Source organism: Schistocerca gregaria, chromosome 2 (genome assembly GCF_023897955.1).
Source record: "Schistocerca gregaria isolate iqSchGreg1 chromosome 2, iqSchGreg1.2, whole genome shotgun sequence".
In the NCBI taxonomy this organism is placed as follows: Eukaryota; Metazoa; Arthropoda; class Insecta; order Orthoptera; family Acrididae; genus Schistocerca; species Schistocerca gregaria.
In genome coordinates, this window is record NC_064921.1 from 501,386,628 (window position 1) to 501,410,511 (window position 23,884).

General features: G+C 43.7%; 1 protein-coding gene and 1 pseudogene across 1 annotated transcript in view; one reads left to right on the forward strand and one right to left on the reverse strand.

Annotated features, from left to right (window-relative positions):
- Positions 1-23,884, reverse strand: part of LOC126328409 (GATA-binding factor A-like) — a 298,660-nt gene that overhangs the window by 50,766 nt on the left and 224,010 nt on the right. Inside the window, exon 2 of the mRNA XM_049996032.1 lies at positions 10,226-10,546. Within this exon, the coding sequence (XP_049851989.1) occupies positions 10,226-10,546 (321 nt within the window). The remainder of the gene's footprint in view (positions 1-10,225; positions 10,547-23,884) is intronic.
- Positions 23,650-23,767, forward strand: LOC126337456 (5S ribosomal RNA; annotated as a pseudogene).

Here is a 23,884-nt window from a genome sequence, read left to right on the forward strand (position 1 = left end):
TGTATTGCCATACGCAAAATAAAATAAAATAAATAAATGAACATCACCTCAGGCTGTCGTGCTGTAAAGCGGTTGAAATTATCTAAGTTGACAAACAGAGGCACAGCGTGCAGCAGAGTTCACACCCAAGGAAGCAAAGTGAACCAGAAGGAAGAAGCTTTTAGAAAAGGAGAGCATCAAAGAAAGAAGATGGTGCTGACAAAGCTGCTGGGTGCTTCTGAGTCTTTATTTGAAAATATGAGTGAGTACTTAACATTTTAGACGCGATTTTTTTAAAGTGACTTGTTTTATACTTTATGTGTCTATATACAAAAAAACTCTTACATGAAAATTTGAAGCAAAATCATGATTAGAACGCTATGAATCCAGGAGGCTACATGTACAAATATTTCTTATAAAAAATAGAATAATTTACTAAACACTATTTCACCGGGTCTTTTGTTCCTTATCTCTTAATACTGCAACAGTAGACAATAATAGCATAGGTAAGCAACCTGCAAAAATGTTAGATTTTTAACTCTATTAATTCCAGAAACAAATGTACATAAACTTGACTTATTTAGCAGTGACCACATAGGCCCTGCAAACTTCCCTTAAAATAAATTACTACAATAACAGGTGACAAGAAAGTCCACGTGAAAGGAAATGCCTGGTATTGAGTCATAAATTAGATGAACTGGAAATATTATAATTAAAAATTATATCGAAAATATTGGAGCTTCTAAGAGCAATAGACTCCTGAGACTTGGCAAACAAGGTTGTAATATCTGAGCACAGGCTTTTGCATCTGGAGTCCACTGCAACAAATTTCATCTCGTTGTGTAACCTGGTCATGTTGCATTTAAATTACAGACGTTTCAGCAACAAATGGAGATAGCCTACAGGGTGATTACTTGTGCCGCCCGTTTCTGGACCAGACCCACGTTAAAACAATAGCAACGCGTCACAGGTCTCAGAAATGACAGGCTAGGACGTAATCAGTAGTTCGTCAATCATCGATCTAATTCACCGATGACAGTCAATGAAAATCGACATATAATATCTCTAGTGATAAGCATGTCCCCCCATCTTGATCTCATCATTCAATCAATAAACCGTATGCCAAAATGTCCAGACAGTTTTAACTGGAGGTATAAGAGCCCAATTGTGTTCTTACATCAATAGTCACTAGTTGGCTGCCTGCAATAGTAGCCGAAACGTCGGTAGTTTTACCACATCATGATGCGATCACACTCTCAGAATAATTTAATTTAAATGTTGAAATATACCAGAACATAGGAAATATAACAGAAAAATCAGAAAGAAGTTACTGATATTATTTGTTCGTTTGTATAGGACAGATTTACCTGTTATACCTTCAACTACCTTCGCCAAAGAAGTATCGATAAGATCAAGAATTCATGACGTCAAGAAAGACTTATAAGATACCAGCATAAGAGAAGAAGAAACAACAGACCTTATCTAATTGCTTCTCGTTAAATAGTATTATGGGTATTAATATAAATGAAAGGATGACTTTTCTTCCTCTTTGTAAATGTAGGTTCATATAAAATCATACGGTCCACTTAAGGACACTTGCTGGGATGATGTGAGATTTTGTATTGTATTCACTTTCTGTTGCTGCAACTTCGAGGGGTTGTAGAGGGTGTCCTGAGGAACAAACCTAAGATAGGAACCTGTGTACAGAATCGTCGCCCAACGACGCCACAGAGCGTCGTAGTCACGGTCACCGGCGCCTGCCACTTCGTCACCCCTTCAGCTGCAAATGTAACTTTGTACACTGAATGATTATAGGTGGAACGTCTGGCATTGTTGTTTGTTATTCAGTGATCGCGACTGATTGCCACGATAGCCAGACAGAGGTAGTTGCTGTGTGGACAGGCCTTGTCTCCTATGGATGCGATTCTCTCTTTCCTCAGTGTATGACGTCTTCCAGCACAGTTTAACATCCCCAGTTTATTTTTCTTCTGCAGCTCTCTAAAATCTCCAATGTCTTCCGGTATACGGGTGAAAAATAAACTGGAGACTGAAACCCATGTCCGAAACCGTCATCTGACAAGGCAACAGACGATTGTTTTCGTAGAAATCAAGGCCTGCGTACGCACTACCTAGCTCCATCTTCTCCACTGGCGAACGTTGCAATCAGTCGCTATCACTGAAGGCAAACAACAAAGCGAGACGTTCCCAGTAGAGTGTGTCAGCGTACAAAGTCACATTTGGTGCCGAAGGGGTAGCCTAGTGGTAGGCGCTGACGCCTATCACTTCGACACCTTAGCATCCTTGGATGACGTTTCCAGACGACGTTTCTACCTCGACTTGTTTCTCAAGAAACCCACTACAAAGTCTGTCGCAACATTTCTGGGACACATGTAAGTGCAGATATTGCTAATAGTGACTGAAGACAGTGTACTGAACAACGTCACATCAGTATTTATACAATCTGCAGCAAATAATTATAGTTATTACAAGTCGCATGGTTTTAGATTGATTAGTACCTCCAAGTACATGTGGTAAAAGCAAGCTGTTAATGCTTCTTTCTCCCTGGGCAGCAGGTAATAAGGCGAAGTGTGGACCCTGTGACACACAAGGGTTAATGTGTACTGACAACCATGGTCCGTTCATCGGTGCATTTAAGAGCATCACGCAGTAAATTATATGATGTGTTTGTAGGAGAACTATTCGAGGCAAAGAAAAATCGACCAACCCACTGACGTGTGTCTGTACGTACCGAATATGCAGACGTCTGCACCTATACCCATTACTCCTTGTATATAATCTGGAATTCCTACGAAATTATTTTTCTCTCCTCTGAACTTATTGAAATTCCCTTATGTGTTAGGAATTAGTTTTCGTTTAGATTCAGCAGTGATGGAACTTTCTCATAGGTTTTAAATGAATATTACAGCAAGCCAGATGAGTTCATGTTGCAGGAGAGCTCCAAGGCACGTGGTTGTAGTGACAGAGCCTTCGATATTTTGCTATCACATTAGGCCAGATGTTTTCAGTTTATTAGGCGTTGTAGGATACCGACTGCTTATACACATGTGAACTGCACGAATTACGTCTGTAATGTATAGCTACATGAAATCTGTTATACGGAAAATGGTTTCAGTTTTGTCTTGGTTTAGCTTGTTTTAGGCCCCCACTCCGTCTTTAATTATTCCGTTCCGCTATGAGGAGATCCATGTTACTACGAAATATGTATCACAGTTAGTCATACCTCGTTTACTTATGACCCAGAATTCATACAATGGCGAATGCTTTAAAGCATTAAAAGGGGGGGGGGGAGGGTAATAGTGTTTTATAATCTTAGAGGTTAAACTCTTAAAGTAGTAACAAGCTTCAAAACTTAACAATATATAATGAAACATTAAAAATCTAGAAACGGCAATTTAAAAGAATTGACTCGTTCTCTATTATTTCTCAAAACATACTAATAGTTTCGGGATGAAAGGGGTTTCGTAGGAAAGGATTTTTAGCCGGCTTATTATGTTGCATGCTGGTTTTGCGCTAACACTATTTCTGTAAAATTTCAATATAAAGTACATTTTTAACTATCGTAGGCAAAAGGGCATCACTAACGCTCAGGTTCGTACCTATGTTTTCGACCCTAACTTATTAATCGCGAATTAGAGACTCTCTTTGCATATTATCTTATTAGAAATACCTGATGAATGTAAGTGATACTGTTTGTCAAACTAAAGTTATACGTTATGTGATCCTACTGACAGTCCCTAATCTCTGTCCGTCGTACAAACCGGGACAAACATTCCGAACGCAAAACACATATTTTGGACACGTGAAAATATATAGACAAGGATGTATCATAAATTCATGACTATTATTTCACATTATTCGGTTCATTTTTAAAGATGTTTTCTGTTTACTCCCACAACTATGCTCGTTCCAAATACTGTCATTATTTAAACCTATAAAAGCGCAATAATTTCGCACGGGTCGCCTGATGTGTTTTTACTGCGCAATAAAGCTCCTGCAGACTGTGTCACAAAATTTCGTAAAGTCTAGACATGTTTAATATGGGAGTTATTTAACTGTGTCCACACATCCTTCCGTTCGGCCACCTGTCTCTATTGCCTCTCCAGACATGGAAAACAAAGACCAACATCTGTCGTCGCAGTGTTCTGCAAAAGAAGAGTAATTTCAGATGCCGTCGAGTAACTGTTAAAGTCGCTGTCTGGACACTTCTACGAAGGGGGCATCCGTTACATCGTCCATCGCTACAACAGGTGTCTTAATGTCACAGAAAATTATGTTGCGAAATAGCTTACTGTTGTATTTTTTAATAGTTAGATTAGTAGAAAGTCGAAACAAATGTCAGTCATAGTTTCCGTAACGATCGAATGAAAATTACTTTACGAATTACTCTTTCATAACTGATAGCCTCTGTATAATTGACTGCCACATACCAGGACATCACGGTACAGCCAGATCTCACGCTAATGGGTGCCGGCGGTATTCAAACAGCTTCACAATTTCTTTTAAGCATCTTCACATTAAGCGCTCGCTTCTTAAGGATGAAATAACTCCACAGGTTGAAGTTGTTGGATATTCTGGTTTCTGCTTTCTCGTTCATTCCAGAAATCTAGTCATTAGCTTCTTGAGACAATATTTTGTCGTCAGCAGACACTTTAATACTTATTTTTAGGACTGTGTTCAGCAATCGCTAATTTATTCGAACGTCCATAATAATAAGCTCCAACACGGTATGTGTGGAATATCTAAAACAGCTTCTATTCTACTCACAAGAAATATTAATAAGTACAGGCATTTTGAGATATAGGGCGTCTGTTTGTCATACTTCGAAATTGTGCTCTAGCGGTATTGTTAAGAAAGGCTGCTTTGGATAGACAATGAACACATTTAGGAGTTCAGTTTTGCACGGTGGGAATTAGCGCACCTTGGAGACGAAGGAAGACCATCTCCAGTACCGAAATGTATACAACGTTAATGCTCAGGCGATATACACAGCGTGCAGAAAATTCCCTGCAGCAGTCTATATACTTTCAGAAAAAATTAAGAGATCCGACGGCAACCACTAGGTGCTTCCTACCAACTGCTCCGATAATATCCGCAAAGACAAAACGGGAAAACAGATCCAAGTCATTAGTCAAAAGACACATTCAAATCTACAGCTATGTAATGGCTCTACAATCTATTACGGACCCTCTTACCAATAGAAAACGTGCACACTCACTAAACCATAATACTCGCCTGTAAAATTGGAAAATAATAAGGCAGAATATTACTCCCGCGCACGGGAATACACTTTCGATTCTTGCTGTCCTCCAGCGTTTGAAAATTACTTGATTTACCACAAAGGGCCACTAACTCCCGACTTCAGAAATGACAGAACGGAGGCACTTTAAAACGTCACCTCCACTCCAGACAGTACATTAAATGCCTCTTACTACTGCGATGGTTTTCGGCCGACAACTTACACTACGTGATGAAAAGTACCCAGACAGCTAATAATGTCTTCGACCGACGCCCTTATGTCAATTTCAGTTCTGCTGCGGACGCTTTCAATGAGTGGTCTTAATGTCTGTGGAGGAATCGCAAACCGTTCTGCCTCAGGAGAACTAGAGAAAACAGCAATGTTGGACGCTGGGGTCTGCTGCGATGTCGACGTTTCAACTCAGTCCAAAGGCATTCCATTTGGTTGAGGTCGGAATTCTGTACAAGCCATTCCATTCCAGGAATGTTACTGTCCACGAACCATTACTTCATAGGTGCTGCTTTATGACATAGTGCGTTTCATGATAATACAAACAATCGTCTTCCCCGAACTTTTCCTCTTCTACACACAGCACACAATAGGGTAACCACATCCTAACTACGAAAAACGCCCCGTACTGTAACTCCACAACCTCCGTACTTCAGTGTTGGCAATACATTTTGTGACACATAACGTTCTAGGAATTAGCGAAGCCCAAACCCTTCCATAGGATTGCTACTGGGTATGGCGTGATTCATGTCATCCACTGTGCAATAGCGTCGCTCTTTGCACCACATCAAGCATCGCTCAGCGCTGGCTGCAGAAATGTATGGCTTCGGAGCACCTGCTCGACCATTATACCGCGTTCTTTTTAACTCTCTGGGCACAGCCATTGTTCTACCTCGACTGCTGGTAGCACTTTGGGACTCACGAGTGATTTATTCCTTTGATTTCATGCGAACTTATACAACCACCCTCCGTAATGCTCCTCAGTCCCTGTCGAAGAGTATGTACACGATGTCCGTCTGGGTCTTGATTTATCTTTGGTTTTTTCTAAGCTTTTTCACTTCACAGTCAGATCAACAACAGTCGACTTGGCCAACTCTTGGAGGATTGAAATGTCTCTCATGAATTTTTTACTAGGTTCTCTGCTGGTCCTTCTCTACATAAACGATATAGGAGACAATCTGAGCAGCCTTCTTAGGTTGTTTGCAGATGGCGCTGTCGTTTATCGTCCATTAAAGCCATCAGAAGATCAAAACAAATTGAAAAACGATTTACAAAAGATATCTGTATGGTTCGAAAATTGGCAATTGAGTCTAAACAATAAAAAGTGAGATCAACAACATAAGTGCTAAAAAGTATCCGTCAAACTGCTACATCTGCTGGTTACTCTGCAATTCAGACTTAAGTGCCTGGCAGTGCGTTCATCGAACCATTTTCATTCTACTTCTCTACCATTCCACTATCGAATGGTGCGTGGGAAAAAAGGAACACTTAAATATTTCCGTTCGAGCTCTGATTTCTCTTATTTTATTATGATGATCATTTCTCCCTGCGTAGGTGGGTGTCAACAAAATATTTTCGCATTCGGAAGATAAAGTTGGTGATTGTAATTTCGTAAATATATCTCGCCGCGAAGAAAACCACCTTTGTTTCAGTGACTGCCACCTCAACTCGCGTATCATATCAGTGACACTCTCACCCTTATTATGCTATTACACGAAACGGGCTGCCCTCCTTTGCATTTTTTCGATGTCCTCCGTCAATGCTCCCAGCTAAGGATCCCACACCGCGCAGCAATATTCCGGCAGAGGACGGACAAGTGTAATGTAGACTGTCTCTTAGTTGGTTTGTCGCATCTTCTAAGTGTTCTGCCAACAAAGCGCAGTCTTTGTTTCGCCTTCCCCACAATATTATCTATGTGGTCTTTCAAATTTAAGTTGCTCGTAATTGTAATTCCTAGGTATTTAGTCGAATTGACAGTCCTTAGATGTTGTGCGATTTATCGTATACCCAAAATTTATCGGATTTCTTTTAGTACACATGTGGATGACCTCGCACTTTTCTTTGTTTAGTGCCAATTGCCACTTTTCGCACCATACAGATATTCTCTCTAGACCATTTTGTAATTGGAATTGATCGTCTGATGATTTTACTAGACGGTAAATTACAACAATCTAAGGGGGCTGCTCAGATTATTTACCTCGATCATTTATGTAAATCAGGAACAGCAGAGGGCCTATGACACTACCTTGCGGAACGCCAGATATAACTTCTGTTCTAATCGATGATTTACCGTCTCTCACTACGAACTGTGACCTCTCTGAAAGGAAATCACGAATCCAGTCACACAACTGAGACGATATTCCATATGCACGGTATCAAAAGACTTCTGGAAATCTACGAATATGGAATCGATCTGAGATCTCTTGTCGACAGCACTCATTACTTCATGGGAATAAAGAGCTAGCTGTGTTGCACAAGACTGATATTTTCGGAATCCGTGTTGGTTATGTAACAAGAAGTCATTTTCTTCAAGGTAATTCATAATGTTCAAGTACAGTATATGCTCCAAAGTCCTACTGCAAATTGAGGTCAGTGATATGGGTCTGTAATTCAATGGGTTACTCCCATTTCCTTTCTTGAATACTGGTGTGACCTGTACTACTTTTCAGTCTTTAGGAACTGACCTTTCGTCAAGCGAGCGGTTGTATAAGAAAGGCGCTACTGTGTCTGCATACTCTGAAAGGAACCTGATTGGTATACCATCTGGGGTGGAAGACTTGCCTTTCTTCTTAACTTCGGTGACACGGTAAATCAATCAAATCTAAAGGCCGTAAAATCATCTCAATACCTAGGAATTACAATTACGAACAAGTTAAATTGGAAAGAACACATAGAAAATGTTGTGAAAAAGGCAAACGAAAACCGAGTTTTATTGGCAGAACACTTAGAAGATGCAACAGTTCTACTGAAGAGACTACCTACACTACGCCTGTCAGTCCTCATTTGGAGTACTGCTGCGCGCTCTGGGACCCTCACCAGATAAGATTAACGAAGTACATCGAGGAAGTTCAAATAACAGCAGCACATTTTGTATCGTCGCAAAATAGGAGAGAGATTGTGAGTGACATGATACATTTTGTGTTGCGGCAGAATCTTCTCACAAAATTTCAGTCACCAACATTCTCCTCCGAATGCGAAAATATTTTGTTGACGCCGACCTACATAGGAAGAAACGATCATGACAATAAACGGAAAGACAGAGTGTTCGTTTATTCTGCGCGCTGTTCGAGATTGTAATTCCAGTGAATTATTGTGAATGCGGTTCGATGAACCCTCTGACAGGCACCTAAGTGTGAGTTGCGGAGTATCCATGTAGATGTAGAACGAATAGTCCGCGTTCGACATCACTGAGCTCTCTTGACCGACCGGTTCTGCTGGAGTGCCGGCAACACAACACTCTCAACCAACTTTTATACTGGCGGATCCGTCTCTCGTGACATGTCTTGGCCAATTATGCATCAAATAAGGGTATCCGGATACTTTTGTTCAGGTAGTTTAGACCTCCAAACCGCTTCACACAAAACTGTTTCGATAGTCAAGCCTTTCAGCCAGTCATCCTTCAATGCAGAATGCAGATTCTTTCACAGTTTAAATTTTACTTCCGCTAACAGATATGTAATGTGTTTGTTCTTTTGGACATGTCCGTAAGAACTGACACCATTTCGATACAGGGCAGCCATGAATTTAGTCGCAAAGGAATTACAGACATTGGCAGCAAGTGGACATTGATTAAAGCTGAAAATTTGTGACAGACCGTGATCCTAACGCGAGTCTGGTCCTTACTAGGGAGATTCTCTGACCACCAAGGCATCCCGACCCCAGTGTTCGTCCCAACTGCACGGACTACACTAGAACTCCTCCCTTCAGAACCAAATTCGCAACTTATCCATAACACAGTACATTACCATCATTTCTCGCGGCATTTCGCCAATTATGAGTGTGTATAAGTTGAGAATTTGAGTCTGACAGGAGGCGTGCTAGGATAGTTCGTGCATATGCGATGACCACTGTGTTCGGATGGGTTAATGGTCAGGGCATCTGCCTAGTAAGCGGGAGACCTGGGTTCTAACTTCGGTCCGGCACAAATTTTCAACTATCCGCATTGATTTGATCAATGCCCACTCCCAGTCGATGTCTATAATTCCTTAGCGCCACTAGCAGAACTTCTCTGAAAGATGCGTCGGCGCCGATAACTGAGTGGTCAGCGTGACATGTTGCCGTCTTACGGGCTCGGGTTCGATTCCCGGCTGCGTCGGGGATTTTCTCTGCTCAGGGACTGGTTGTTGTGCTGTCTTCATCATCATTTCATCCCCATCCGGCCCGCAGGTCGCCCAATGTGCCCAATGTGGCGTCGGACCTGCCCCGCAAGGGGCCTCCAGGCCAATGACGCCAAACGCTCATTTCATTTTCTCTGAAAGATGCTGCTTCCTGCCAAGACTTTTCAGATGCTTCTTTCCGACAGGTTCTGGAAAGACCACAAGTTCTTGAGTCAACTTAGCAAGTCCCGATAAAAAGCCACTGAAAAGGATTTCACAAAGAATGACCCATGATCTCCAAGGCTGGGCAGAGTCTTCTCCCCTGGATGACGGAAGCTGGCCCTGGGCCCACAATATCCGACAGTACAGTGCGCCAACGCGGAGAGGAATGATACATTAGAAAGCGTCTGATCTGTTTTTATCGTTGTCAGTAGACAGAACTTCGAGAGCAGTGGAATCAGATCTACTTTTGTGCAGCTCTCGCGCCATTAAAGAGGATGAGTAAAAGTACGAAGCATAACAGTGTTAAAATAATCACTAGGTATTCTTTATCGAGCGACGGTGGAAAAGGTCGCAACTGCAGATGATGCTACAACTACCGAAACACCTGAGGCTAGTGCGGCTTGCTGCCTCGGTGTAGAGTGCGCGGTACTCGGCTTCGTACCTGTGGCGGCAGTGGGCGCGTACTGCGCGTGGTGGTGGTGGTGGTGGTGGTGGGGCAGCACGGGCCGACTGGAGGGCACGTACACGGGCTGCTGGTGCTGCTGCGGCTGCTGCGGCGCCGCCTGCTGGTGCTGGTGGGCCGCCGCCGCCGCCGCCGCCGCGGCCGCCGCCTGCGCGAACGACGCCACGCCGCTGTCGAAGACGCCCCCACTGCTGGCGGCGCTGCCGCTGCCCGACGTGCTGCCGCCCCCGGATGCAGAGCCGCCGCTCGCGAACATGGCGCAGCTCGTTCCGCCCCCGCCGCCGCCGCTCACCGCCACATCTGCAGCGTCAAACACGGCGCACTGAGCTTTCATTTCTTCTCGTTCACAGATATTAATCTTATTCCATACTGTATCTAATGGGACCCTATCCTCTTTTCTCTACAGTGGTCGCTTTACGGAAGTGTCCCACTTCGGTACACATTCAGTTGTTGCTTCAAATTAATCGCTAGGTTTCTTGAATGAGATTTTCACTCTGCAGCAGAGTGTGCGCAGATATGAAAGTTCCTAGTAGATTAAAACTGTGTGCCCGACCGAGACTCGAACTCGGGACCTTTGCCTTTCGCGGGAGAGATTCTGTAAAGTTTGGAAAGTAGGAGACGAGATACTTGCAGAAGTAAAGCTGTGAGGACCGGGTGTGAGTAGTTCTTGGGTAGCATAGATGGTGGGGCACTTGCCCGCGAAAGGCAAAGGTCCCGAGTTCGAATCTCGGTCGAGCACACAGTTTCTATCCGCTAGGTTTCTTTTTTCCTTTTCTTTAAGGAAGTCTTGGTTCAGTCTGTGGACCCTTTAGCCTCCTTCCCAAACTGCCGCCCCCTCGCCGATTATATAAAGGATAAAGAGAGAATGACGACCGGTACCGTATTATACAATCCCATTGTGGATAAAATTTCGCAGAATTTATATTAGGGGGAGTAATAGGTTTCTTGTATCATAACGGAGACCGGAGTCCTGGAAATTTTGAGAAGGTGGTTATCCATGATGCTCAGGGTTGAAAGGGGGTTGTTCTATTCGTCATGGCGATTCGCAGAAAGTTTTTACCATATGTGTGGATGAAGTTCCGAATTTGATTAACATACTCAACTTCCGTAATATCGATATAATCTTTGTAAGACTCTGTTTGAGACCATAGATGTTGGTCAGACAGGTTACTTCATTTAAAGAGAGTAGCAGCGTGTGTGTTTGGCAGTCTGGCTATATTTGGATTTAAAAGAATGGAAGCTGGCCTACCGTGAAGTAGAGGCAGTGTTATTTAAAAAAGAATTTTTGTAATAATATTTTTTGAAGAAAGATTTTAAGCAAACGAGCTTATATTAATGGAAGAATGATAGAAGCCATCTTTTAAGGGAATCCATTTTTTTATTTGTAACTGTGAAGTTCCTTATTGTTAGAGGATTGCATTTGCTCGAAGTTTGCTGTAGAAATTTTGTAATGAAAATTGTGGTGTTATCTTATAGTTGAAACAAGTGTGAAGGAAGACATTTTACATAGGGACGTTATTAGGAAATATTTTTGCTAACTTGTTTAGATGAGAGAACTTTATGAAAATGTGTATTGTTGTCATGTCTTAAAGATGCAAAGTTAAACTTGAAGTCTTTGTTCTCATTCATCAGTCACTGAGATGTCCGCCCCTAGTAGCGGAGTAGTCATCGCGACGGAATGTCATACCTAACGTCCCTGGTTCGATTGCCGACTGGATCGGAGATTTTCCCCGGTCAGGGACTGGGTGTTGAGTTGTGCTTATCATCATCAGCATTTCATTTCCATCGACGCGCAAGTCGCCGAAGCGGAGTCAACTCGAAAGACATGCACCAGGCGAACGGTCTACCCGACGGAAGGCCCTAGCCACCAGGTATTTCCGTTTTTAGTCACTAAAATCTGTTCCCCATTTTCATTTTTACTTTTATGACTTCGTTTGCGCCCTCGCACTGCACAACGCGAGTTGTGTATTGAGAAGCATTTTATGAAAATTTGTAAGATACCATCTTGCATTACACCTCGCAATTACATAAATTAAAATTGATTTTTGTCAGTCACAGCATTATACCTAGTAGCAACAAGTTGCAGAGCAGACGAGCATTCAGTGCGCACAGATAGGCCAATAAATTTAATTGCCATCAAAATTCATGTCCACTATAAGGTACAGTGGTTGTCAGAACGTATTTGTGAAAATAATATATCATTTCAGCGGCTTATTACTAGTAGAAGACTTCAGTAAAGCGCTACCGTGTCAGTTTTCAAGCAGTTTTATCAGAAAGTCAGATGGTTAATTTTATGTTAATTTCCCATTCACTGAGATTTACATGCCTCGATTTCAAAACAAATTTTACATGTTTCGCAGATACCAACCTGACATTCACAAACACGAGTTAAAGATTAAACTTTCAGTGTCCGTCGTGCAACATCCGTATTCAAGTCTGATAATTTCCAAGACACTTTCGCATTGAATTAGTGCAACTTTCAATTGTCTCTGTACTATCTGATGATGAGCATCCAGACACGCCTACGTAACGTGGAACTGACCACTAGATATCACGAGACGCATCCCCCTCCCCTCACCCTGGAAATAGGAGGCAGGGAGCATTGTGTTACGTGTAGACAAGCAGTAACTGTAAAATGGGTCGGTCAGGAGAGCTCAGTAACTTCAAGCATGCTTTAGTCGTCGATCGTCACTTGAGGGACAAAGCCGTATTTCAACACTTGCAGAGCTGTCCAAGTCAAATGTTGGTGATTAGACGCGAATGAACTACCGCTGCTAAGCCACAAGACAGGTCAGGAGTTCACTACACTCAGCTGGCGGCTACACGGGTAGCGGAGGCTGTGTGGCGTGGACTGGGCGGTTTTTTAGGTTAGAAGGCCTCGGGAAAGTGCGGGATGGGCTGCAATGTCAAAGGGTGCTTGGCAATTACAGGACGTGCTTGGATCAAGGAACAGTCGGAATTATAGTTGTAAATTGTTGTAGTTGCGCTGGAAAAGTCCCTGAGCTTCAAGCGCTAATAGAAAGCACAGAAGCTGATATCGTTATAGGTACAGAAAGCTGGCTAAAGCCTGAAATAAGTTCTGCAGAAATTTTTACGAAGTCTCAGACGGTGTTCAGGAAAGATAGATTAGGCAGAATTGGTGGTGGAGTGTTTGTGTCTGTCAGTAGTGGTTTATCTTGTAGTGAAGTCGAAGTAGATACTCCGTGCGAATTGGTATGGGTGGAGGTTATACTTAACAGCCGAATTACGTTAATAATTGGCTCCTTCTACCGACACCCAGACTTCGATGATACAGTTGCGGAACAGTTCAGAGAAAGTTTGAGTTTCGTAACAAATAAATACCCCACTCATACGGTTATAGTTGGTGGGGACTTCAACCTACCCTCGGTATGTTGGCAAAAATACTTGTTCAAAACCAGTGGTAGGCAGAAAACGTCTTCCGAGATTGTCCTAAATGCTTTCTCCGAAAATTATTTCGAGCAGTTAGTCCACGAACCCACGCGAATTGTAAATGGTTGCGAAAACACACTTGACCTCTTAGCCACAAACAATCCAGAGCTGATAGAGAGCATCATGACCGATACAGGGATTAGTGATCACAAGGTCGTTGTAGCTAGGCTCAATACCATTTCTTCCAAATCCATCAGAAACAAACGCAAAATAATTTTATTTAAAAAAGCGGATAAAGTGTCACTAGAAGCCTTCCTAAAAGACAATTTCCATTCCTTCCGAACTGACTATGCGAATGTAGACGAGATGTGGCTCAAATTCAAAGATATAGTAGCAACAGCAATTGAGATATTCATACCTCATACATTGGTAAGAGATGGAACGGATCCCCGTGTACACAAAAAAGGTCCAAACGCTGTTGCAGAGGCAACGGAAAAAGCATGCGAAGTTCAGAAGAACGCGAAATCCCGAAGAGGGGCTAAAATTTACAGACGCGCGAAATTTGGCACGTACTTCGATGCGAGATGCCTTTAATAGGTTCCACAACGAAACATTGTCTCGAAATTTGGTAGAAAATCCGAAGAAATTCTGGTCGTATGTAAAGTACACAAGCGGCAAGACGCAGTCAATACCTTCGCTGCGCAGTGCCGATGGTACTGTTATCGACGACGTGCCGCTAAAGCGGAGTTATTGAACGCAGTTTTCCGAAATTCCCTCACCAGGGAAGACGAATGGAATATTCCAGAATTTGAAACACGAACATCTGCTAGCATGAGTTTCTTAGAAGTAGATACCTTAGGGGTTGCGAAGCAACTCAAATCGCTTGATACGGGCAAGTCTTCAGGTCCAGATTGTATACCGATTAGGTTCCTTTCAGATTACGCTGATACTACAGCTCCCTACTTAGCACTCATATACAACCGCTCGCTCACCGATAGATCTGTACCTACAGATTGGAAAATTGCGCAGGTCGCACCAGTGTTCAAGAAGGGTAGTAGGAGTAATCCATTTAACTACAGACCTATATCATTGACGTCGGTTTGCAGTGGGGTTTTGGAGCATATACTGTATTCAAACATTATGAATCACCTCGAAGGGAACGATCTATTGACACGTAATCAGCATGGCTTCAGAAAACATCGCTCTTGTGCAACGCAGCTAGCTCTTTATTCGCACGAAGTAATGGCCGCTATCGACAGGGGATCTCAAGTTGATTCCGTATTTCTAGATTTCCGGAAAGCTTTTGACACCGTTCCTCACAAGCGACTTCTAATCAAGCTGCGGATCTATGGGGTATCGTCTCAGTTGTGCGACTGGATTCGTGATTTCCTGTCAGGAAGGTCGCAGTTCGTAGTAATAGACGGCAAATCATCGAGTAAAACTGAAGTGATATCAGGTGTTCCCCAGGGAAGCGTCCTGGGACCTCTGCTGTTCCTGATCTATATAAATGACCTGGGTGACAATCTGAGCAGTTCTCTTAGATTGTTCGCAGATGATGCTGTAATTTACCGTGTAGTAAGGTCATCCGAAGACCAGTATCAGTTGCAAAGCGATTTAGAAAAGATTGCTGTGTCGTGTGTCAGGTGGCAGTTGACGCGAAATAACGAAAAGTGTGAGATGATCCACATGAGTTCCAAAAGAAATCCGTTGGAATTCGATTACTCGATAAATAGTACAATTCTCAAGGCTGTCAATTCAACTAAGTACCTGGGTGTTAAAATTACGAACAACTTCAGTTGGAAGGACCACATAGATAATATTGTCGGGAAGGCGAGCCAAAGGTTGCGTTTCATTGGCAGGACACTTAGAAGATGCAACAAGTCCACTAAAGAGACAGCTTACACTACACTCTTTCGTCCTCTGTTAGAATATTGCTGCGCGGTGTGCGATCCTTACCAGGTGGGATTGACGGAGGACATCGAAAGGGTGCAAAAAAGGGCAGCTCGTTTTGTATTATCACGTTATAGGGGAGAGAGTGTGGCAGATATGATACACGAGTTGGGATGGAAGTCATTACAGCAAAGATGTTTTTCGTCGCGGCGAGGCCTTTTTATGAAATTTCAGTCACCAACTTTCTCTTCCGAATGCGAAAATATTTTGTTGAGCCCAACCTACATAGGTAGGAATGATCATCAAAATAAAATAAGAGAAATAAGAGCTCGAACAGAAAGGTTTAGGTGTTCGTTTTTCCCGCTAGCTGTTCGGGAATGGAATAGTAGAGAGATAGTATGATTGTGGTTCGATGAACCCTCTGCCAAGCACTTAAATGTGAATTGCAGAGTAGTCATGTAGATGTAGATGTAGATGTATAGGGGCCGTCGCCCATCTCATGAAACCAGTGGAAGGAATCATTCGTGTGTTCCAGATGCTATGAAAGGGTTTGGGTTTGGCGAATGCCCTTAGAACGCTACTTACAATCACATGTAGTGCCAACAGTGAAATATGGGGAGGTGGTGGTACGGTATAGGATGATTTTCGTGGTTGGCCCTTGGTCTTGTTACTGCTCTTAAGAAGACGCTAAAGGCAGAAGGACATAAACACATTTTACAGCATGTGTACTGCGTGTAGTATAGGAACAATTCGGAATATATGATCCTTTGTATCAGCGTGACGATGCATCTTGTCATAAAGCAGCAAGAGTGAGACAATGTTTTGTGGACAGTAACAAACCCACATTGAAATGGCCTGCTCAGAACACCGACCCAAACCAAATGGAACACCTTTCGGTGGAATTAAAGGTCGCCTTTGCCCCAGAACCCTTGCGTCCAGTATCACTACCTTCTCTGGTTTCGGCTTTTGAGCAGGAAGGCGCTGCCATTCCTCCACAGACATTCAGATACTTCATTGAATGAAAGTGCCCCAGCGGAGGTCAAGTCGACTTTAGGGCAGATCCCATATTAATGTCCATTGATAGGTATAATAATGTTTCCCTTCCGTTGCTCTGACTACCAGTGCTCTAGACTTTGTAAGGATCCACACAGGAGGCTTTTATAAGCATTCTCCTGTGTGGGTGAATTACAGATCTTGGGACGTCCTTAGAAATCTCAGTTGGCACTCGAATTCGTTTATGCGATCATTCCACGAGAAATAGCTTCTTACATATCCTCCTACGTAGTTGACGCTTGCCACAGATGTCTGTAATAATCACCATGTAGTAAAACGAAAAAGGCTTTGAGACGTGAGCTATCGGGCTGAAAGACCAATTCTTGCCATACAGGCCGGTCCCAGCAGACAGTGTGTACCGGCCTGCATATATGTAATTGCTTCCACGGATGCTGGAAGACGTCCCTCTGCAGAGTAGGAGGAACCTGTAGTACCAACATGATGCCTGTTCAGCCCATAGTAATACAGCATATCCTCACGAATTGTTTTTCCAAATCGTAAAATTGGACGCTGAGGACCTGCACCTCGACCGTCCCATTCCCTGGATTTGATGACTGTAGACTTTTTTCTGTGGAGAAAGCAGAAAGACGATGCCTACGAGGACATATGAACTACACCCAATGATATGCGCCGACGTATTACGGCAGGCTGCTTAGACATATCCTCTGAAATGCTAGCCCTTGTGCAGCAGTCGTTCCGTACCCGAATGGATGAGTCTATTGCCGCTGCCGGCAGCCATTTTGAACACAGCCTTTGATGTCGATTGTCTCATTACTGGTCATAATCTACAACTAGTGTATGCACTTGTGTTATTCCTTAGCGTGTGCTAGGACAGGATTTGTACAAGTGGCGATGTGGGAACTTTTCAAAATACGATATTTAGTAAACTTCTCGCACTGAAATCCTGCAACAAACATCTCTGGCGTTCTAATTTACCCTATTTTTAGTTTGTTGATGTCAATATCGATTGCTCCATTTAAATAAAGTGTGTATTTGCACAAAAATGCACTTTCTAAGTATTAATATCTCTTTATTGACTAACAATACAAGCCTCTTACTACCATTCTCTGAAAACCGGACGTCAATAGCAGTTTCCATTTCCGCAATATCTGCGGTGCAAGTTTAACTGATTCACGTGGCAGGATTTGAAGTGGGACCATCAGCGTGATATTCACGATCCTTAGCCGCTGCGCTAAGCAAAATCGGCCCCACATCGTTAATGTTACAGATGTAGTAGGTACGCAGAAAACTTCAGCATCGATTTTCTTGGAAACTAGGGGCCATCGCATGAAAAGACACTCCCAGGTACTCGGCACAGGTCCCTCTACAACATACCTAAGACTTGTCAAAATCCACGATTAACACATCTGAAGGCCCCCTTGTAAGTTACAAGTACCAACACCACAAGCAGCTGTAGTTAATATTGCTGTGTAACTGAAGGCGTCATACAAGGCTTTTGGTACGCTGCACTAACCAATCCAATTCACTTTCTCCATAAATTCTCCTGAGACGGCATTACCACTACAGATGGCTGAGCGCTATAACTACGAGAATAGTACGTTGATTTTGTTATGAATAAGCCCGGACGCCTAGGACGCTCACGGCTGCGGAAGCCGATAACGTCTGGCGAGTGATGGACGGACGCATCTGCGCAGATGCAGGGCTCGGGCTGCTCTTGCGGCCAGGCGGCCAGTCTGGCTACGATAGCGGGGGCGTGTGCTGGCGCCGCATCTGCATATCGCGGCCGGCAGGCGCCGCGGAGCGCCTTCATTTAGATAGCGACAGCCTGGCCTGCTCTCGGCACCTGCTGTGCGCCGCCGCCGCTGCTGCTGCTGCTTCTGTTAGCCTTTGGGAAAGCCGCGAGCCTTTGCTAGACTGCCGGCAGTGCAGGCTTCGTTATCAAGCACACGTGTTCTCCCTGCGTCTGTCGCTGCCGCCACGAAAATGTAGCCCTTTCTGAAAGAAGCCGACATTTATGGAACTTAGTATTCTCTTCTGACAGCACTCTCATGTACAGTTGCAGACTATGGCGCTGTTCGGCGTCTGACTCAGCAGCACTTTCATATTTGTAGCGATATATACCGTGATAGGAAAGTGAAATTTCTTGGCCTTAGGGCAGAATTTGTTTATCACATAAAAATAAAAAAATAAAAAATATTCGAGGTAATAATCCTCTTTTAGATTACTACATAATGGCCAGTATTTTTCCAGTGTACAGGACTGGTGTTAAAACGTCAGGGAATAACTTGCATGATGCTAGAGTGAGCTATATAGGATAAAAACTGTAGGGAAAGACAGAGATAGGAATATACCCAAACAACAATTGAGGATGTAGGATGCAAGTGACTCATAGATGATGAGGCTGACACAGCAGAGAACTTCAAGGCAGGTCACATCGAATGAGTCAGAAGTGTGATTCCCTAACCCCCCCCTTCCCCCTGTATGTAAATAGTTAGAATTACATCTTTTGCCTCTCGGTCGCTGCGTTATTACCAGAAGTAGTCGGAAGTCAATTTGTTCCCAGTTTCTAGCCGTTGGTTTCACTACTGTTGAGGTTCCGACCTGAAGCAGGGGAACCGAATCTCATCCGCAGTAGGAAATCAGTGCACAACGAAATTTGTTTGATATGCTCTTGCATTCTCTTCTTTACAATTACTTGACGACCTTACTGTCCTCGTAGCCTGCGATCTGATAAGTCTTAAACGTTGAAAAATTAGTTTTCACATTTGATTTGGTCAGCAATCAGCGCTGCACGAAACTTCCTAGTAGTCAATATTTCGTGTAACGCTTTCTTTTCTGTTTTATGCCTGTTCGACGGGTGGTTTTAATTGGCACCTGAAAAGATGGAGTTAGGTAAATAATATTTAGTTTCCAGAATGAGATTTTCACTCTGCAGCGGAGTGTGCGCTGATATGAAACTTCCTGACAGATTAAAACTGTGTGCCCGACCGAGACTCGAACTCGGGACCTTTGCCTTTCGCGGGCAAGTGCTCTACCAACTGAGCTACCGAAGCACGACCCACGTCCGCTACTCACAGCTTTACTTCTGCCAGTAAGTTTCAATATTTAGTTTGTTTGCAGGTACATACAGGGTGTTTCCGTAAGACCGTACAGAAATTCAATAGAACACAGAGAATGCTCCACTGAACAATTTGAGGAAGCCAGCTTAAGGAGATAATAGGAATAAAATCACATCACTCTGTACTTTTCTGCCGGCCGGAGTGGCCGAGCGGTTCTAGGAGCTTCTGTCTGGAACCACGCGACCGCTACGGTAGCAGGTTCGAATTCTGCCTTGGGAATTGATGTGTTTGATGTACTTAGGTTAGTTAGGTTTAAGTAGTTCTGTTCCAGGGGACTGATGACCTCAGAAGTCCCATAGTGCTCAGACCCATTTGAACCATTTTTTGTCTATAGCGTAGTTTTATATTTCTGTTGACAGTGAAAGAAAGAAGAGGATGAAATCCTCTGCTACCACGTAGCCTACTGCTTTCGAATAGCAAAACTTTCCCACTCTACGGACGAACCACCATCAACTGTGACAAATGTCCTTACTTCACGAGACACTGAGTAGGCGTTTCGAACTTAATCCAGGTCATTGGCGCAAAGATGAGTGATCAGGACCTTTATCTTACACATCTCCGCCCCTTGCCCTCCAAATACAGGGAATGGAAATTTCATCCACCAACAGCCTCCTGCGCAGGCGGAAATCCATCGATGAACTATCTCAATGTGCTGAAGTTACTACCGTTCAGTGTCTCTCTCACCAAAAAGCAAATTAAGCTTATTGCCGACTGCAGGGACTGGTGACATGCTGATCACGTGTCCCACGGTCACAGATCGCTGCTCGCTCTGCCCCGTGGGCAACAGTCGACAAGCAGGAACAGAAGGCGTAATCCGTAAGTGGTGTTCCCTGTTGCCCGTTACAATTTAAGATGCAGATCGGAGACTTTCCCCTCGTTTCGGAAACTACACGTTGTAATGTTTTTGAGTTACAGTGTCACAGGGAAATGAGGGAGCACACCTTTTCTGTGTTCGCTGTGTCAAACGTAATTTTGTGTCACGTGACGCAGTGTAGAAGAAAGCCCCGACTGCCTCGGCTCGTAAATCAGGCAGCGGCGAGTAACGAGCGCCCATCGTGGACGTCGACACGTGGGTCGCGCCGCCGCCCAACGACACGTGTGATGAATGGCTGCCGGGGCGGCGCGCGCTCCAGTCTCAAATAGAGCACTGCGGGGGAGGGCTTCACCCATCTGGCATGCTCCGTGAACCCCAGGGAAATACGTCATCAGTGCATTCCGTCTACGAGATCTCCTTGGACGTTTCGTGTCAGATAGAATCCAGTACGTGAACTTGGACGCTGGAAAGTATTGAAACTAAATGCAGTATCGGGTGTTCTGTTAAATGCCAGTAATGTACATCGCTGCCCATTAAAATTACAATACAAGGAAGAATAGAAGATAATGAAATTTTACTAATTGTGCGTACGTAGTACAGCAATAAGAGTGAATGAGTAAATTTGTAGGTGAGATGACTGTAGAGAGGGCGTGAAACACACAGAGCTGCCACTTTGTAAGTAGGCTGTTTAGGTTTTTATATTGGTAACGCCACGTAGCGCTTTATATGAAAATCACTGACTGTGCTGTGTCAAGTCTGAGGCTGGTCGGCATTGTTGCAATAATCGCTATTGTAGTGTTGGGCAGTTGGTTGTTAACAGCGCGTAGCGTTGCGCAGTTGGAGGTGAGCCACCAGCAGTGGTGGATGTGGGGAGAGAGATGGTGGAATTTTGAGAGCGGACGATCTGGACGTGTGTCCATCAGAAAGAGTCAATTTGTAATATAGGATATCATGGACATATATATATATATATATATATATATATATATATATATATATATATATATATATATATATATATATATATAATGACTTTTGAACACTAATAAGGTAAATACATTGTTTGTTCTCTATCAAAATCTTTCTTTTGCTAACTATGCCTATCAGTAGTTAGTGCTTTCAGTAGTTTGAATCTTTTATTTAGCTGGCAGCAGTGCCGCTCGCTGTATTGCAGTAGTTCGAGTAACGAAGATTTTTGTGAGGTAAGTGATTTGAGAAACGTATAGGTTAATTTAGTCGGGGCCAATCTCTTGTAGGAATTATTGAAAGTCAGATTGCGTTGCGCTAGAAAATATTGTGTGTCAGCTTAAGCACAGTCATGTATAATTCTTCTAAGGGGACGTTTCAACTTCTGACAGCAACAATGGGTCCATCACAGTTGTGAATCGAGATAGAAGCAGTTTCGAAGATAGCTGCTCCATCCGATTCAGCTTTATCATAGAGTTCATCAACTGTAGTGTCTCGCTTATAATGGTGTGTCAGTCTCCTGGCTACCCATGACCAAACGTTTTCAATGGATGCGAGATCTGTAGACCGTCTGCCGAGGACAACTGTTGAACAGAGTCTGAATCGGGGCAGGTCAGAACCTACGGCCTTGCCTTATCTTGTTGAAAAATAAGTTCATGAGGCACGTCAAGGTAGGGCTCAGCCAACGGCCTTAAAGCGTCAGAAATCTTATGAGGGATAACCAAATTACGGGATATGAGAACCAGAGGTACTCAGTGACACCGCATGCCATGATACCAGGCCCCGGGCCCGCAGTTTACTTAATGTTAGTTCTGCTAGGAGTCTCTACACACCGATTCATCCGTCGTGATGCAGCACGCAAAACGGCGATTCGCTTTAAATACCACGTCGTGCAGTTAATGTGTCCAGTGAGGCCTTTTGGCGCAACAAAGATTTCCGTGTCAAGGGACTCCAGCTGTTGCCGCACTGCCTGTGTCGGTGTTGTTCTAGATTCAAACAAGCCCATTTCCTAACGCAATGTAACTTGGATCTACAACCCTGCACATTCGAACGAGTAATGTTTGTCTTCTTGGCCGTTAGTTAAACGGGACCGCTGAGGTACTGCATGGAGTTGTGTATGACTCTCCTCAACCCAGCAATTTCCCGCCGGGTCGGAGATTTTCTCCCCTCGATTCAAATGTGTGTGAAATATTATGGACTTAGCTGCTAACGCCGTTAGTCCCTAAGCTTACACACTACTTAACCTAAATTATCCTAAGGACAAACACACACACCCATGCCCGAGGGAGGACTCGAACCTCCGCCGGGATCAGCCGCACAGTCCATGATTGTAGCGCCATAGACCGCTCGGCCAGTATGGCGCGGCTTTCTCCCCTCGGGGACTCGGTGTAGTGTTGTTCCTACTCCCATATCGTCATAATTAATATTCCACTGTTAGAATGGCTGTATGGGCACGTATCGATATACTACACCTTCGATGCACCTGTCACTGTGTAATTCCGAAGGTACTGGTAGGCCCTTCTGCTTTTTACAAGAGCCAAACACGATCTTCGTGCAAATAACCAACATTCAAATGAAATTTCTAAATAGAAACCCACAGCGAAATTTTTCCCTCTGTAGAAAATGTAAATCGCGTTTCTCCCACGTATTTTGTGTGGTAGCGGTGATATGTTAATCATTTACACATTCGAAAATGTAGTATAATTCTCAGTTTGACATCGTTGCATGCCGCTTTCAATGTATGGCAATTTTAGTGGCCAGATGTGTACGGGACGTACCACAAATCTTGACAACCCGAAATTTTGTGCAGATACAAAATTAAAAACGAATGAAGCAGATGCTGTTTAGCAAGCACGGGGAAACTTCCCAGCATGGTTACCCTTATAACTTCGTCTTTCACGAAGATAAGAAAAGAAGCGCGTATTCTTAAATAGAACCCTATATTTGTTATTCGGTAATTCACTTCCCCTCCTCAAGACCTGTTCAAAAACGCATGACAGAGAACCAATCACTTAAATATAACGTTATTAAAAACTGATTTTGTTCCTCTTGCATTAAACATAGTTCAGTAATAGGACCCGTCCAACTGGTTGACAGTCAACATAAGGAAACACAGGTATAAAGCATGCCATTCATCAGTTAACCGTTTGCAGAGGAAGCTTTGTAAGGTGCATTCAAGAGAACAATCATTGCAATAACGTTTTCTCCAAGGCAACGGCCTTGCCGCAGTCGATACACCGGTTCCCGTGAGACCACCGAAGTCAAGCGCTGTCGGGCGTGGCCAGCACTTGGATGGGTGACCATCTTGGCCGCCAGGAGCCGTTGCCATTTTTCGGGGTGCACTCAGCCTCGTGATGCCAACTGAGGAGCTACTCGACCGAATAGTTGCGGTTCCGGTCAAAGAAAAACATCATAACGACCGTGAGAGCGGTGTGCTGACCACGC